The following is a 15,988-nucleotide window of genomic DNA, read 5'->3' as shown; positions in this document are numbered from 1 at the left end:
AATAGAGAAAGCAGATGATTGTGTAGAGGAGGAAGAATGTTGAGAAATTATCAGCAAATACAACTCTTGTTATCATCAGTCAGAGAGCTGCCAGATACTCCTTTGTCATCACAGACAATGTATGTGTGTACGTGTGTGTGTGTGTGTGTGTGTTTGAGAGAGAGAGAGAGAGAGAGATAGGCAAGGAGTGGTGGTGTTGGCACCTTGGTGTCTGGGAGAGAGAGAGAGAGAGAGAGAGAGAGGTGGGCGAGACCGCCGAGATGCAATGGTGTCGGCGCCTCGGTGTCTGAGAGAGAGAGAGAGAGAGAGAGAGAGAGAGAGAGCCAATGAGACATTCTAATTTTAGACACAAGGCGGGAAGAAGGCGGTGCATACTGTAGCTCATTTTTTGTGATTGCTGGGAACAAGGATGGTGGGAGGAGCAATAGGATTTCAAGGACAGCATACTGTGTCTTTATGTGTCTTTATGATGCCTACGTAGGCATCATCGTATATGCTACTGGGGCTTCATGACGCCTACATAGGCATCATGGAGCCCCAGTAGCATATACGATGATGCCTACGTAGGCATCATATTTCTATTCTGTTTCTTCTTCTATTGAGTTGTCCCGTACTTTGTGTTGGTTACTAAGTAAAGACGCCGTATGCTGTCCTTGAAATCCTATTGCTCCTCCCACCATCCTTGTTCCCACCAATCACAAAAAATGAGCTACAGTATGCACTGCCTTCTTCCCGCCTTGTGTCTAAAATTAGGAAGTCTCATTGGCTGCCTCTCTCTCTCTCTCTCTCTCTCTCTCTCTCTCTCTCTCTCTCTCTCTCTCTCTCTCTCTCTCTCTCTCTCTCTCTCTCTCTCTCTCTCTCTCTCTCTCTCTCTCTCTCTCTCTCTCTCTCTCTCTCTCTCTCTCTCTCTCTCTCTCTCACACACACACACACACACACACACACACACACACACACACTTACACACATACATTGTCTGTGATGACAAAGGAGTATCTGGCAGCTCTCTGACTGATGATAACAGAGTTGTATTTGCTGATAATTTCTCAACATTCTTCCTCCTCTACACAATCATCTGCTTTCTCTATTTCTTTCCCCCTTGCCCCTTTCTCCCCTTTCTTTATTTCACTTTTTTTTTATTTCGCGTTGACGCAGTTTATATTATGCATAGCAGGTATATGTTGACTCGTCGTGTATGCTGCTTTGCAAATATGGGATACATGTAATGAGGGCTTTCAGCAGCATAATATACGGAGGTGACAAGCAGATACATGCCGGCTCAGGTTTCCCGTGCGCGGCCGAACACGCTGTATATCAGCCAGGCGGGCTTTTTGAACATCCAACGCGAAGGGGTTAATTGTCTTAAGTCAGACATCCATTGGTGAATTGTTCATTCAGTCAGACGTCCATCAGTGAATTGTTCATTCAGTCAGACATCCGTCAGTGAATTGTTCATTCAGTCAGACGTCCGTCAGTGAATTGTTCATTCAGTCAGACGTCCGTCAGTGAATTGTTCATTCAGTCAGACGTCCGTCAGTGAATTGTTCATTCGGTCAAATATCCATTCAGTTAAATGTCCGTCGATGGATTGTTCTTTCAGTCAAATGTCCATCAGTCAAGTTATAGTGTAGTGACTAGGCCTGATAAGGGAGCCTCCCATAACCCACTTAGCCAGTGGGGTACCTCTTTGGCTGACTCGGTAAGGAGTGGCTCTCCCGTCACGTTGGTCGCGGGTTCAATCCCAGGCAGCTGGGGAATACCCTCTCCTTGTCTTGATTAATTTCTCGTGTGTTTCGATACACGCAGAGTTGGGCTGAAAGAATAGTAGAAAAGAGAAAATCAAATCTCGGGGCATTTCAAAGTATCCATTGTTCATCATTCTGTCCAGCCACATCAAAAAAGCAGATAACACAGCTCCCAGTGTTGACAGTGTGACATGTAACATACTCATGAAAGTTACTGCTGGCTCGTGCTGGGTGCACACCTCCATGTTGCTTTCTTTTTGGTCACATTCGCAACACTCCTAAAACTTGATTGCACTTCAGCCAAGAGCAAAGCTGCTTCCCTGTTACCATTTTTTTGTTGCCTGTTTTGGGTAATATGTGTGTTCTTTGCTAATATTAGTTAGACTCACACTGTTACCCCGCCGTCTGGGCTGGAGTCAGTTACTGCACTTCCCACAGGTTGATTGGAAGTTAGTGAGGTAACGAAAGGCCTTACCCTAAGTTGTTGGAAGTGACGTAGTCTAGCCGAGCGGTTGCCATCACTTCTTTCTTTCTCTTTTCTCTCCCTCTTTTTTTCTTTTTTTCTTTTTCCCCAGTGGTACTATCTTGCTTGCCTCATGCTGCCCCCCAGAGCCCATTTTTGAGCCTCTCTTTAGAGAGGGAATCTAGAGTCCAGGTTGATAGGTGGTCTTCATGACAGCATGTGGGTCACCTTAGGCCACTTGGCGATGACTGGAAAAATCCCAGCTCTGGCGGCGGGCAGGGCTCGAACTCGCATCCTCCTGGACACAGCGCAGGCACGCTAACCACTCAGCCACCGCCTGAGTGGTGTTAGTTTATAATTACATTATAGTCTTACACATATTTACAGTTTCAGTGAGTATGAGGAGTCACTTTAAAGGCCAACACCATGAGAGGCCACACGTCTTGCATCCGGCCCCTTCTTGCAAGTTCTCCCTCTGGGCTCTAAGTTTTCTCTCTCAAGGGTGACAGTCTCTGGTCAGCCGGTGTCGACCTCAGCAAATTCCTCCAGCTGTTGCCACTCTCAAAGCAACCAAAGTCTAAACAAGTGTTGAGACACCCACATTTCTATCTACATGATCCTATATACATTAGTGCCTTACATCCCTACATGGTAATAATTGGATCAGTAAATGTGCCCATATCCTGATTCTATTCATTTTAATTTTTTTTTCTACTACCCTTAAAACATATTTGAAAACCATAGGAATTGGTATAGAAATCAAAGCAATTGTGAAAGTAGCAATGAGGTAGTGGCTGAGAGGTCAGTATGCAGTCGCAATATCAAGCTGACAATTTTTCAGTCATCGCCGAGTGACCTAAGACACCTACACCTACGTGCTGTCCTGAAGACCATCTTTCAACCCAAACTCTAGACTCTCTCTAAAAGAGAACCAAGGATAAACTCCAAGGGGCAGCATGAGCCAAGAATGATAGTGCCACTATAAACATTTGCCTGCACCATAGCAGGCTAGGGCTGATTCATATGCCTCACCAAGAAAGCTTATCAGTGCCATAGATGAAAGTTAAAAAAATGCCTCTAGTAGCAATATGCCTCAAAGCATCTTGTGGCAGCCCAAAGCATCGCTTGGCTCACCATACCTCATACAGAGTGCTTCACTCCCTTCAACCTTGAGCTTTCACACTTAATCGCTTTGGATTGCTCTGCTGCCGAGGGGTGGTGCTGGTTTCCACTCACATTATATTTCTATTTTCCCACTTGTTTTTAGCCATAAGTATTCTGTTTCCTATGGTTTCTAGGATGTTTACGGGTTGGTAAAAGAAAAATATTACAATGCACGAGTAGTTCTCTGTTGCATATGCTGTATGTTATGGGGAAAGGCTAGCTGGGACCTTTAAGACCGGGGAGGTGGCTTAGAGGACTAGAACGGACACCTAAGGAACTGCTTAGCCTAGAGACTCTCCTTGTCTCTTCAGCACTTTTTTTATTTCTTCCTTGTTTTTAAGTCATACAAGTATTTCATTCAAACATAATGCTCAACACTTAAGTCTGCTGAATGCAACAAAGATGGCATCCCACAAACAGCTCCTTCACAATATTCCCTCAGCTGCCTTTACAGGTGACCCTTTACTGGAAACAAGAATCACTGCTGAACAAAACATTCGTAGAAAGTAAGAAGATGCAGCAGAGAGAGGCGACACTGGTCGCACTCATTAACGATGATGACCCCTTTGTTTACATTGTCCAGCTGACCGTATATCCCCCCAGGGTAATGACTCAGTGCGGCTCAGTCTTGGTCTTGGTTCAAGTGTTTGAATAATCTTGGCAAAGCTTGTTAGCTTAGCTTCATTGCTGTTGTCATTGCAAAGGCAGTGTCATGCCCATGACTGGACTACTGGTAACATTGCACAATGTTGCATGGCCAAAGGCTCAACTGATGAAGGGGAGGCCTACTCTGGAGGTGGTGGAGGTGCAGCACAGGTATTTTAAATCTTATGCCCATCAGATTTTTTTTTTTTTTTTTTTTTTTTTTTTTTTTTCCAATTTTTGACCAGCCAAATTTTTGCCAGATTATTGGGATTTCCAGATACCCTTTGGCTGAATAGTCAGGGTTTTACTGTAGTTTCCAACTGTTTTCTGTGAGGTTCCAGTGTTAGTAGAAAATATATATGACAATAAAAAAGTAATGCATATGGTAGGAAACAAGATATGGGCATATTTGTAAAACCACTTTTTACCATGGGTAGAGCCAGCTCTATCTGGATGAGGAATGCAGTGTTCTTAACCTCCCCGAACTGTCCTTCTTTCTTTTTCTTTCTCCTGTTCATGCTTCTTTCTTGGAGTAACCAGGAGATTAATCCTCCCAGTCCTTGCCCTATGGTGAGCAGTCAGTCCAGCCCCTGATCTGGGCTGGTTCTCCCTCAACAAAAACCCTATACCCAACCAGAAACAAAGTAAGAAGAGGTCAGGGTTGTGGCGCAAGCCTACAGAACCCCTACACCTCGAAGGAAGAAGGGCCCCCTATCCTCTCTTTTTGTTTTTGGAATGGCCATGCAGAGGCGGTGCTTGCCTGCAGAACCAGACCTGCGGTTAACCTTCAGGGGGCTGTGCATGTGGGTTCCTGGAATGTGCAGAGCCTCTCTTGGGATCACTGACTGCCCTTCCTATCAGATGAGCTATGAAGGCTGAGGATAGACATAGTGGGACCTCTCTGAGACAAGGAGGCCTGGCAGTAGTGAGATCAGTGAGGGGGGCTTCACCTACTACTGGTCTGGCATGGGGAATGGCTTCTGTCTTAAGGGCCCATAGTAGATTTTTGGAAGGTGTTAATTACAAATCATCGTAGCCTTTTGTGAATTTTACTCAAAGTTTGTTTCCATAAGATACTTCATGAGGCGAAGTTTCATCCTGATATCTATGAAAGAATAAATAAGAAAAATAAAAATCATGTAAAATAGAGTACTTTACATATTGATGCATTCCTTACTAAGTATGAGTCAAAATCATTCACACTTAAGTTTTATGTATACTCGAAGAGTTAGTCTTCACTGCTTATTAGCTACTTTTCCCAAAAAATAATGATATACCTCTAAAACTGATTAATGAAAAGTTACATTCCCAACATAATGAATAATAGATTTTTTTTTTTTTTTTTTTTTTTTTTTAATATCTGAAAAAAGTAAGTAATAATATTTGTAGAAAATCCATTCATAAAAACGCACAAAAAAAATCAAAGAAATCGGTTGATAAATAAGAAAGTTACCCTGACGGGGAAGTGCGAACCTATGTTTCAAGAAAACAAGGCTTGAAGTTGTGGGAGTGTCGCTGCCTGGCTAATGCGCCCCAGAGATGAATATGCCTCCAGGCCCTTCTGTAGCTGTTTTCTTCTTACCTTCCTCTTGATTGGCTTGTCCATTTTGCAGTTTTCCTTCATGAGGTATTTGTAGTTCTTCTCAGTGAAGGGCACTCCCGAACTACTGCACAGGTCGCTGGACAAGTATCCACTATTGAAGTTGGACACATCCTGTGCAGTAGCGAAGTCCAGCATTTCCTTGGTGGCATTTTTATGCTTTTGGCAGCAGCGCCATATTCTGTGGTGCAGTGACTCATTGGGATTTTGTGTCTTCCCATCAGTTGTTAGCCTTTTGTAGACATCTACTAGTCTGTCCTTCGGATCCAACCAGAACTTGATTTTCATAGTGGAATGGCTGGGTGAAATGTTGCCCTGTGATAGGTTTTTGGTAGAAGCAACTGTAGAGGAGCAGTGGTAAAATGAAGACATGATGTCATTGCGCATCTCATTAGCAGTTGTATCCTGGGACGGTGAACGTGATGCCTCAAAAATTTCATGATTCCTCTTACGATCTCTTGCTTTCTGAAGGTTCAGTTGCTTTTTCTGCACTCCCTTTTATACTCCACCCATCTTCGGAAGAAGTGAGGATTATGTATATGGCGGCAGTATTGAAAAAGTGAGGGATGATAAAGGACCACAGAGTGCGATACGCCCTCCTCTGTGAAAAGCCCGAGGGCTACTAGCGATTGACGAGCATGTGCCCGGCCGTGACTCACAGTGTGCAGGCAGCCGCTTCAAGGTTGTTGCCATACTCTCCAGTAAAAAGAAAATTAAAAATCTTTAAAAATTCTAGAAAAAATCAAAGAGAAACACAAGTTTCTCATGCGTCACTGTGGACCTTTAATCACACACTGAGCATATGGGTTGCTTTAAATGCTGCGCAGAGGCATTTAAATTGCTCCCAGACCCATAACACTCTGCCAAGGTATTGCCAAAGTGTTGGTGAATTACTTGAACCTAAAACCTAAAAACACTACATTTGCTCCAAAATCACTAAAAAAATCTACTATGGGCCCTTAAGGGGGTAGCTATGGGCATCTCCAGCCAACTGCAGCCATTTGTTGTTGAGGTTACTCCGGTTCATGAGCGTATAATGCAAGTGAGGCTGAAGCAAATTCTAGCCTTCATGTCTCTTGTTACAGTGTATGCTCCTACCAAGATGTGTGAAACTGAAGAGAAGATGTTCTACACCAAAGCTGACTTCGTATTAGACCAGTCACCAGTGACCCCCTTGGGACACTCATTGTCATGGGCAACTTCAATACTACTACTGGCATTGACAGGGTTGGCTACGAGCTATGTATTGGTCCCCATGGTTCTGATACCAGGAACATCAATAGCTCTCTCCTCCTGAAATATCCAGGATGTTGAGAATTGCAGGTTCTTGGTACCGGAGACCAGAGCTGCACCATTGGACTTGGTATAGCAGTGCCAGAGGGGTAGCAAAGGAGATTGACCACTTCCTCATAAGTACTCATTGGAGGATCCTTCAGGAAGGGTTTTCTGGATTTTTTTTTTTTTTTTTTTTTTTTTTATTAAGATCATAGGCTTGGTGTTGCAACACTCAAGCTTCATATCAGGCCAGAAAGAATTTCGAGATGCAATAATACTGTGTTTCATCTCAAGAAGCTGAAAGACCTGGCATGTGCTCAGGAGTATGCAGTGACAGTCTCAAATTGGTTAAGTGTGCTCAGCACCCTTGAGGACCCTGTTGAACTGTGGAATATCTTCAAATGTGAGACTCTTCGAGCTGCCAAGAAGTGCATTGGAGAGTACCTGAGACCTAGGAGTGGATTTGCCCCAGCGGTGATGGTGGAGAACATTTAGGAGAGTTGTGCTGCCAGGCTTGCTTAGAATGTATATACAGGGGGTCCTCGACCTACAACGGAGTTCCATTCCTACGACACCGTCATAACCCGATTTTGTATGTAAGTCGAAACACACCCTTTATTAGAAGGATCTGTCAGCCCCAACCCTCAAATCAAAGTGCCATAAGCACCTAAATCACTCACCTGTGCTAGCGCAGTAGTAATCATAATTAGACAGTAACTATTTGTATGTAAAACACTTCTACGCCACAGATATGAAATAATAAAATGAAAAACAATAACAAAAAAAGTACAGCACACGACCAATGTTCATCGCCGTTTCTCCCTTTTCCAATCGCTTCACAATGTCTAATTTCACTTCCATTGTGATGTCTTTCCTTTTTTTTTGAAGCACTGCCATCAGATGAGTCTGTCTTATGCTTGGGAGACATAATGAAGACCAAAAGTCAAATGAAAAAAAGCACAAACCAAAGAGAGAAAAAGCACAACAAAACAAAATGGCGCACAATCGTTGCACAATGTCTAATTTCACTTCCATTGTGATGGCTTTCCTTTCTTACAAGCACTGCCATCAGAAGAGACTTTATGCTTGGGAGGTATGATTAAGGGCACAGTTGCAAAAAAAGCAACAGAAACAACACAACACAGCATCCAGGGAACCCTCGTATGGAGTATGCATCTCTCCTAGACAGAGTGGAGTCTAAGGCTCTTTGTCTCATCAGCTCTCCTCCTCATACTGAAAGTCTTCTACCTCTTAAAGTCCACCGCCATGTTGTCTCTCTTTCTATTTTCTATCGATATTTTCATGCTGACTGCTCTTCTGAACTTGCTAACTTCATGCCTCCCCTCCTCCTGTGGCCCCACTGCATACGACTTTCTACTCATGCTCATCCCTATACTGTCCAAACCCCTTATGCAAGAGTTAATCAGCATCTTCACTCTTTCATCCCTTACACTGGTAAACTCTGGAACAGCCTTCCTTCGTCTATATTTCCTCCTGCCTTTGACTTGAATTCTTTCAAGAGGAATGTATCAAGACACCTCTCTTCCCGAAATTGACCCCTCTTTTGGCCGCTCATAACTTTTGTCTCTGTGAAGAATATGAGTCCATGATTGAAGATACCATTCAGAGTTTGAGTAGGTTACTCAAAGCAAACAAAAGATTCTTGTTAGTTGAAGACTTCAACTGTAAGGAGGTAAATTGGGAAATATTTGAAAGTGGAGGTAGTGAAATGGCGTGGAAGGAAAGATTTTTAAGATTGACTATGGAGAATTTGATGATGCAGTGGGTGACGGAGAACACAAGATACAGGAGTGACGACGAACCAGCGAGACTGGACCTGGTGCTAACAAAGGGAATGCACTTGTTAAATGAATTAAGATATGGATGCCCCCTGGGAAAAAGTGATCGTGTGATAATAGAGATGGAAACAGAGGGGGACGAATCATATAAAAGAAACAGAAGAAACTATAGGAAGGTGGACATGGAAAATCTTAAGCGAGCTAGACTGGGAAAAGTTGAAGAGAAAAAGCGAAGTGCAGGAAAAGTTTGATATTTTTATGGAGGCGTATGAAACAGGAGTCATGAAATATGTCCCATTATATAAACCCAAAGAAAAAGGAAAGAAGGATTGGTTTAATGCAAGATGTGCAGATGCAAAGGAAAAAAGAGACAAAGCATGGAAGAGACTGAAAAGAAATAAGAATCAAAGGAAAAAAGAATATTTTAAGATAGCAAGAAATGAATATGTGAAGATAAGGAGAGAAGAAATGATATGAAAAGGATATTGTTGAAAAGTGCAAGGAAGAACCTAAACTGTTTTATAGATTCATAAATGGAAAAATCAAATCAAGGGAAAAAATAGAATGACTGAAAGATGGAAATAAGATAATCGAAGATCCTAAAGACATGACTGAGCTGCTAAACAAGAGGTTCCAGCAAGTTTTTACAAAAGAATCAAGTAAGGTAAGAAATGGCAAGAAATATAGGATTAGCATTCCACTACATGGATAAGGATATGACAAAAAAGATAATAACCACTATGATTAGACCAAAATTGGAATATGCGGAAACTGTGTGGTCTCCTCATAAGAAGAAATACATAAAAAAAAAAAAATAGAAAGAATACAAAGGATGGCAATGAAAATGGTTCCAGAACTGGAGGGATTGTCATATGAAGAAAGGTTAAAGGAAATGGACTTACTAATGCTGGAACACGGAAGAGAAAGGGGAGACCTAATACAAATTTATAAATTATTGATTAAAATATAAGAAGTAGACAATGAGGAGTTACTACTAAGAGAAGGAAGAAACACCAGCAACACACAAGGACACAGTAAAAAATTGAGGAAAGGAAGATGCTTGAGAGACAAAGAAATATAGCTTCCCGCAAAGAAACATAGAGGTTTGGAACAGACTAAGTGAGCATGTAGTATCGGCAAAGGGTGTGCATAACTTTAAGGAAAAGCTGGACAAATACAGATATGGACTTTCGCGCAGGCACAGGCAACGCCCGTACGCCCAACCGGGAGTGAGTTTACGGTTATCCGTAAGCTGGTGTCACACAGGGCTTTTTTCTTCCCACCGAGTTGGCGCTAGCTAGGGCAACCGGCAACTCTAACTTTTACGGGTGTGCATCACACACGGCCAAGGTCGGTTGCCTGTATCCACATCTACAACATAAACAAAGCACTTGCCCTGTATCAACATGGCGTCGTCTGCTAAAGTAAGGGCTGTCGCGGCTTGTGCTGCCATTACCCAAGTTATGGACTTGTTGCTGCAGTTAAATGGAAGGAAGAAACAGTTGCGGGTGTGGCATGCCTGTGGTTCCTGCATGCCAGTTTTCATTGTCACCACTGCGTGTGCGCGGCCAACCCACTCATACACATGGATCGAATAGCAACAAACACACACACACACACACACACACACACACACACACCAGACTCATTAGGAACCATTGCAGATGTTTCTGACAAACAAAAACGACTTCACCATTTCTTGAGTGTGTTAGAACGTATTTGGTGAGTGGCTCACATGAACCAAACCTGGCTCTTGGCAAGAAGAGAGCAGTCGTCTTTAACACTGTTCTCTTCTTGCCATTGAGTATGTTTGGTTTGTATGAACCACTCGCCAAATAAGTTCTAAGCTTCTAACACACTCTAGGAAATGGTGAAGCCATTTTTGTATGTGAGAAACATCTGCCATGGCTCATGATGAGTCTGGTGTGTGCGTGTGTGTGTGTTTCTTGTTACTCGATCGGAGTCTAGATGGGTGGGTTGGCGGCTCACGCGCAGTGGTGACAATGAGTACTGGCACAATTCGCTCCCGGATGGGCACACAGGCGTTGCCAGAAGCCACAACGGTTAGAAGAAAACGGCCAGTGTGACACCGCCTTAAGACAGTGAGGCCGCTGACCGGGTGAGCGCCAGCGATGACGTCATCGGACTCCCAGCGAATCACAAGTGTGTTTTCAGAGCTCAGCCAATCGTAGGGCTTCATATGTGGCTTTAAAACGACCCGTTCTTTCTTCCTGTTTTCTTCCTTTTTCCAAGGTACGTTTTTGAGATAACAAGGGAGTAAAGGAGGAAAAAAATTGAGCTCCGGGGCGGGCAGCATGAGCCAGTTAAAATGGCGCCACTATAAACAGTTGCCTGAGCCATGACGGGCTCGAGGCCGACCATCAGGCCCAGATGGATAGTCTACCGGCGCCATAGCCCACATGTAAAAAAAAAAATAAATAAATAAATAAATAAATAAAAAAAACAGGTCGGAACAGATGAGTGCTTTTTCAGTGTTTTCAATACCTCGAGTTTCGCGATCCTCAAGTTTAGCGCTATACCCTCAGAACAAAGCAAGCGCGAAACTCGAGAGGGTACTGTATATTGGATCTAGGAGAAATTGGTGGACAGGGGGGATTCCGCGTGGGTCTCTCCTTCCATACCACGCTGCCACATCTCTGTCTCCAGTTGTGGGATTAGAGTCAAGGTCTCTCTCTCTCTCTCTCTCTCTCTCTCTCTCTCTCTCTCTCTCTCTCTCTCTCTCTCTCTCTCTCTCTCTCTCTCTCTCTCTCTCGTAGGAATTTTCGGCCATCAGCCTTAGCATATCTGAATCCCATCTGAAATAGAACCTTACGCAGGGACTCGATGCATCCTTTGAAAGAAATACAGTAAAACCCTTATAACCTGGCACTGTATAACTCGGAATTTGATATAACTCGGCAATGCAACAATTTTTTGTTTTTTTTTTTTTTTTTTTTTTTTCAAACAAATAACGAAAGGAAAATGGGAAAAATTCAGGTATATCGGCATTTTGCCAAGTTATAACCACATCCTGTTGTTTACACTCGTCCTGCCTCACCCACATTTTCTTAGAACTTGTATAAACACTTGGGCCACCTGATCACACTCGCTGTCACTCTCTGATTCATCTCAGTATGCTGCTGAGTTATCTCCACATCTCGTGGTTTACTCTCGTCAAAGCTTGCCTGCTCTATTCTTGTATTAAAAACGTGTATCCTCACTCTTCCTGGTCGCTCCTTAAACACCCACATGTTGTCTGCTTGGACTACATGAGTACAGCGGACCCTTCATTTGTATGTGTTAATTTAAGCTTTTACTGCTGCCGTGTAGTGCAGTGTTTTTTTCAAAATTTTGACTAAATATGCAAATGGGGGGAAGAAGAATAAGGGATTTGCATAACTCGGCAAGGCTTGGAGCCCCTATCATACTTAGTTATAAAGGTTTTACTGTACTTTCCTTGAGTTCTTTCCCTATTTTGTGCAATGTAGGGAGTTCTTTCTTTTCATAGAATCCTAGAACATTTCATCTAATTACACGTTGATCAAAATCGTCTACATTTGTCACTGTTGCAGCACGGCCCAGCTTCTTCGAGGCCGAGAATACATGCTGCCCTGGTGACCTCTTCGTCATGCACTCATGAGTCAGTTTAGCGCAGACTTTTTCAATAGTTCTTTCACTAACATTAGTGGCTCTCACTGTTCTTGCAGTTACTCTTGTGGGTGGTATGATAAATCCTCTTTTTTTTTTTTTTCTAAAAAGTACTTGTTTACATTGTAAATGAGTTCTTTCTCACGGCTGTGCAGCCAATGACTACGTGGAGAGGCAGGGAGAGGGAGGGGTGGGAGAGGCAGAGGCGGGCCACCTGCTGAGCCTTCCATGACCTTGAGAGAAGTGACCTGGGCTCTGGATGTGTAGAATGACAACGTTGGAATACAACGTTGTCAAGTGTCGTGGTATTTATACAAAATCTTTGTTATTATCTTGAAAACGAAACAATCTTAATGCTATATGACCTTATTGGATTATCCAGTTGTTTAATTAAATTCATTTAAAGGTAGTAAATACCTGACATATGAGAGGAAGTGAGAGGTGTTAAAAAGTATGTGGCAAGGTGTGGGGCTTAGCTACCCCACAGCTGTCACCCCCCGTCCACCAGTTCCTACTAGATTGACTATAGGTAAATACACACACACACACACACACACACACACACACACACTCACTCTCTCAGACAGACACACACACACACACATGCTTAAGTTTTTTTTTTTTTATTATTATTATTATTATTATTATTATTATTATTTGCCATGCATATTTTTTCATGTTTTATTTAAACTTCTTTAATGCTTTTTTCAGTATCTGCTTTAATTTACTTAATGAAGAATTATAAAAGGTGGTTGTTTAATTCTAGTTGAAATATTTATCTTGCTATTTCCAATGTTCCTGTAGAAAGCAATGAAGATGAATGGGAAAAGGTTGATGCTACAGATGCAACAAATCCCCCGTCTTCCTCTGCATCCACCAGCACGACCAAGGCTAACAAAACGGAGAAGTCTGAGGAATCAAAGGTTGGTATTAGAAATAATTTAAATGAACTTCCTCTAATTATCTGGACACATGATTCAGTTGGAAGTGTATCTGATTGTATAATATCGCATGAAGTCCAAATGAGTATCTTTTACTTGAAAAGCATCCACCAAATCTTATGTTGATTTTTCAGCAATGGTTATGGTCATGAATTCGTTATTGACCAGTAACCTGATACTAATTTCATATATTTTATTCATCTGAATCACTGCTTTCTGAATTTTTCTATTTCCCTAATATTTATCTCTGTGGAGACAACACCAACACCACCACTGCATATTCCTATCTTCCTATCAAACTGAATGTGTCTAGTGGTAGTATGCAGGGTTTGAGTTAATCTCATGTTGACCTGTCTCCAAATCTACTTATATCTGATTTAAAGTCGTAGATACTCCTTGCCTGCACCACTTCCACTTCCAGCTTGTTCCAAGCATCAATACCTCTATTTAGAAAACCAAACTCAGTAATGTTGTTTCTGCATCCAGTTTTCTTTAACTTATACCCATGACCTCTTATTCTTCCACTGTGTCTGATTAAATCTTTCCTGTCCTAATTTTCTAATCCATTAACTAATTTAAACACTGTTTTTAAATTTCCTCTCTCCTGTCTTTCAATTTAGTCAGGTTCACTTTTTCCAACCTCTCCTCATACGATACTTGTGCTAAACTAGGCACCAATCTGGTTGCAGTTCTATGAATCCTCTCAATTTTCTTTAAGTACTTCTTTCTGTACAGGTACAATGACCCTGCCACAGCTGAATACTCAAGCTTGGATTGCATCATAGATACTATCAATACCCTTAACATTTCTTCATGAGTGAAATTTAATGCCGCTCATATTTATGAGTAATCTGTATGTTGTTCCCCTAAAATGTCCTACCAGTGATAGACTTTTTTATTATCACTCCAAGGTCTTTTCTTCCTTTACCATTTTTTTTCATTATCCTTCCCACATAATGTCATTTAGGCCTTACTTTCCTTTCTCCCCATTTCCATAACATAGCATTTAGTTCCATTTCAATAGTTTGTCCAAATTCTTTTGCAATTCTTTACAGCTCTCATCAACCAAATTTGTAATGATGTTTGCATGAATAGGATGTCATATATATCGATAAAACTTATTTGAAGCAGAGGTAAAGAAAAAGTTAACCATAAACAATGTGATATGATGCCCTTCAGATAGAAAACTATTTTTGAGATTTCAGATATTAATTATATTCATGTAAAATTGGTGGAGTTTGAGAAGTATAGATATCCATCCAAATGGTAACCAAGTAAGAAGTTTGTAATGTGTATATAGAGAGATTTGGATTAAGTAGCAAACAGTTTTATTTCTCAGCACTGAGGCATGAGGAGAAGGCATCGTATGCAAACTTTCATTGCTCTCTTATTCCTGGTACTTCCTCCTCTTGCATTGTTCTGTATTCCATACAGGAAGCATCTTGCTCCTCACTCCTAAAAGATCGTCATGATCATTGTTATTTAATATTGGGAGTAAATGTAAGAAAAACAATATGTACTGCATTTGAAGAGGCGTTTGAGATGTGGAAAATTCCAGGATGAGTTTTCTGCTGACTCATTTTAGTATTTGTTCAAGATGTTCCTATCCTGCATTTCTGGTGTCTCATTTCCAAGAAGGTGACAAGTTTAATTAGAAACACTTAGTTTGTGCTACTCATCTACGCAATTCTTGCTCCCCACAACATAGGAATTTATAGTTTATATCGTCATTATCATCATAATTTCCTATATAGACATGGTTGGGTTTTCTCATTATTCCTTTTTATGTCATTTCAGAGTGAAGACTGGAGTTGGGACTGAGCAGGAAACCTTGAAAGTATATACCAAACATCTTCACGTGTGTTTTGCACTGAGGCCGGGTATTGCACCTCCGTAAGATTATGTATTCTGGTTTTGATTGTCACTTTTATTTAAACTAAATGTTATAGTATATTGTCTATTCTTGCCAGCCTCCAATGAACTATAATTTTATTCCCTGCATTATTTTTATTTACACTAATACAGGTAACTCTTGATTTAACGTGGGATCCAAAATCCAAATAAATGTTTAATTTACACGTTTTTTTCACTTACACGCAATATTTTATGGAGTGGCCACCAGATGTCTCACACAACTGGATTCATACGGCGCCGCAGCCACACAGCTGAGCTCAGTTCTTCCCGTGCGCCACTTGAACAATACAGTACCCACTCTGCCACGCTACTCAACAATAGGGGTGGGCAGGTATCGGTACCAGTACTGGTACTAACGGTACCAGCTATACGGTACGGTACCGGTACCAGACTGCTCGGTATCGGTACCAGACTGCTTGGTACCGGTACCAGATGGCTCGGTACCGGTACCAGACTGCTCGGTACCGGTACCAATACTAGCCAGTCGCTTATGGTGTCCCTCATTTCTTCCTCACACGAGTGAGGCTGAGTGCCTGAGTGGATATCTCAGTGATATGGATATTCTCTCTCTCTCTCTCTCTCTCTCTCTCTCTCTCTCTCTCCACTGAATGAAGTGAATATTTATTTTTCGATAGAAACCTACCTCTTGTTTGATTTACATTGTTTTTGATTTACGCGACCTCTTCAAGGACACAATACTCGCGTAAATCGAGAGTTACCTGTATTTGATATTGTCTTTAGTTTGTTCACTCTCTGGCAGGAGATAAAACTACTCAACTTAGTTTTGAGAAATA

General features: G+C 41.9%; 1 protein-coding gene across 4 annotated transcripts in view; it reads left to right on the top strand.

Annotated features, from left to right (window-relative positions):
- Positions 1-15,988, top strand: part of LOC126999089 (BSD domain-containing protein 1-like) — a 34,315-nt gene that overhangs the window by 17,779 nt on the left and 548 nt on the right. For 2 of the 4 annotated variants that reach the window (XM_050861457.1, XM_050861455.1), the window contains 2 exons: positions 13,144-13,262; positions 15,078-15,988. The exon at positions 15,078-15,988 is cut by the window's right edge and continues 548 nt beyond it. In XM_050861457.1, coding sequence (XP_050717414.1) covers positions 13,144-13,262; positions 15,078-15,101 — 143 coding nt within the window. In that variant the 3' untranslated portion in view covers positions 15,102-15,988. Of the gene's footprint in view, positions 1-12,263; positions 12,347-13,143; positions 13,263-15,077 lie in introns of those variants that run through there. The other 2 variants (XM_050861456.1, XM_050861458.1) reach the window with 1 other exon arrangement.

The sequence above is a fragment of the Eriocheir sinensis genome, chromosome 2 (assembly GCF_024679095.1).
Source record: "Eriocheir sinensis breed Jianghai 21 chromosome 2, ASM2467909v1, whole genome shotgun sequence".
Taxonomy (NCBI): Eukaryota; Metazoa; Arthropoda; class Malacostraca; order Decapoda; family Varunidae; genus Eriocheir; species Eriocheir sinensis.
This window is presented reverse-complemented; position numbering and strand designations above follow the sequence as displayed.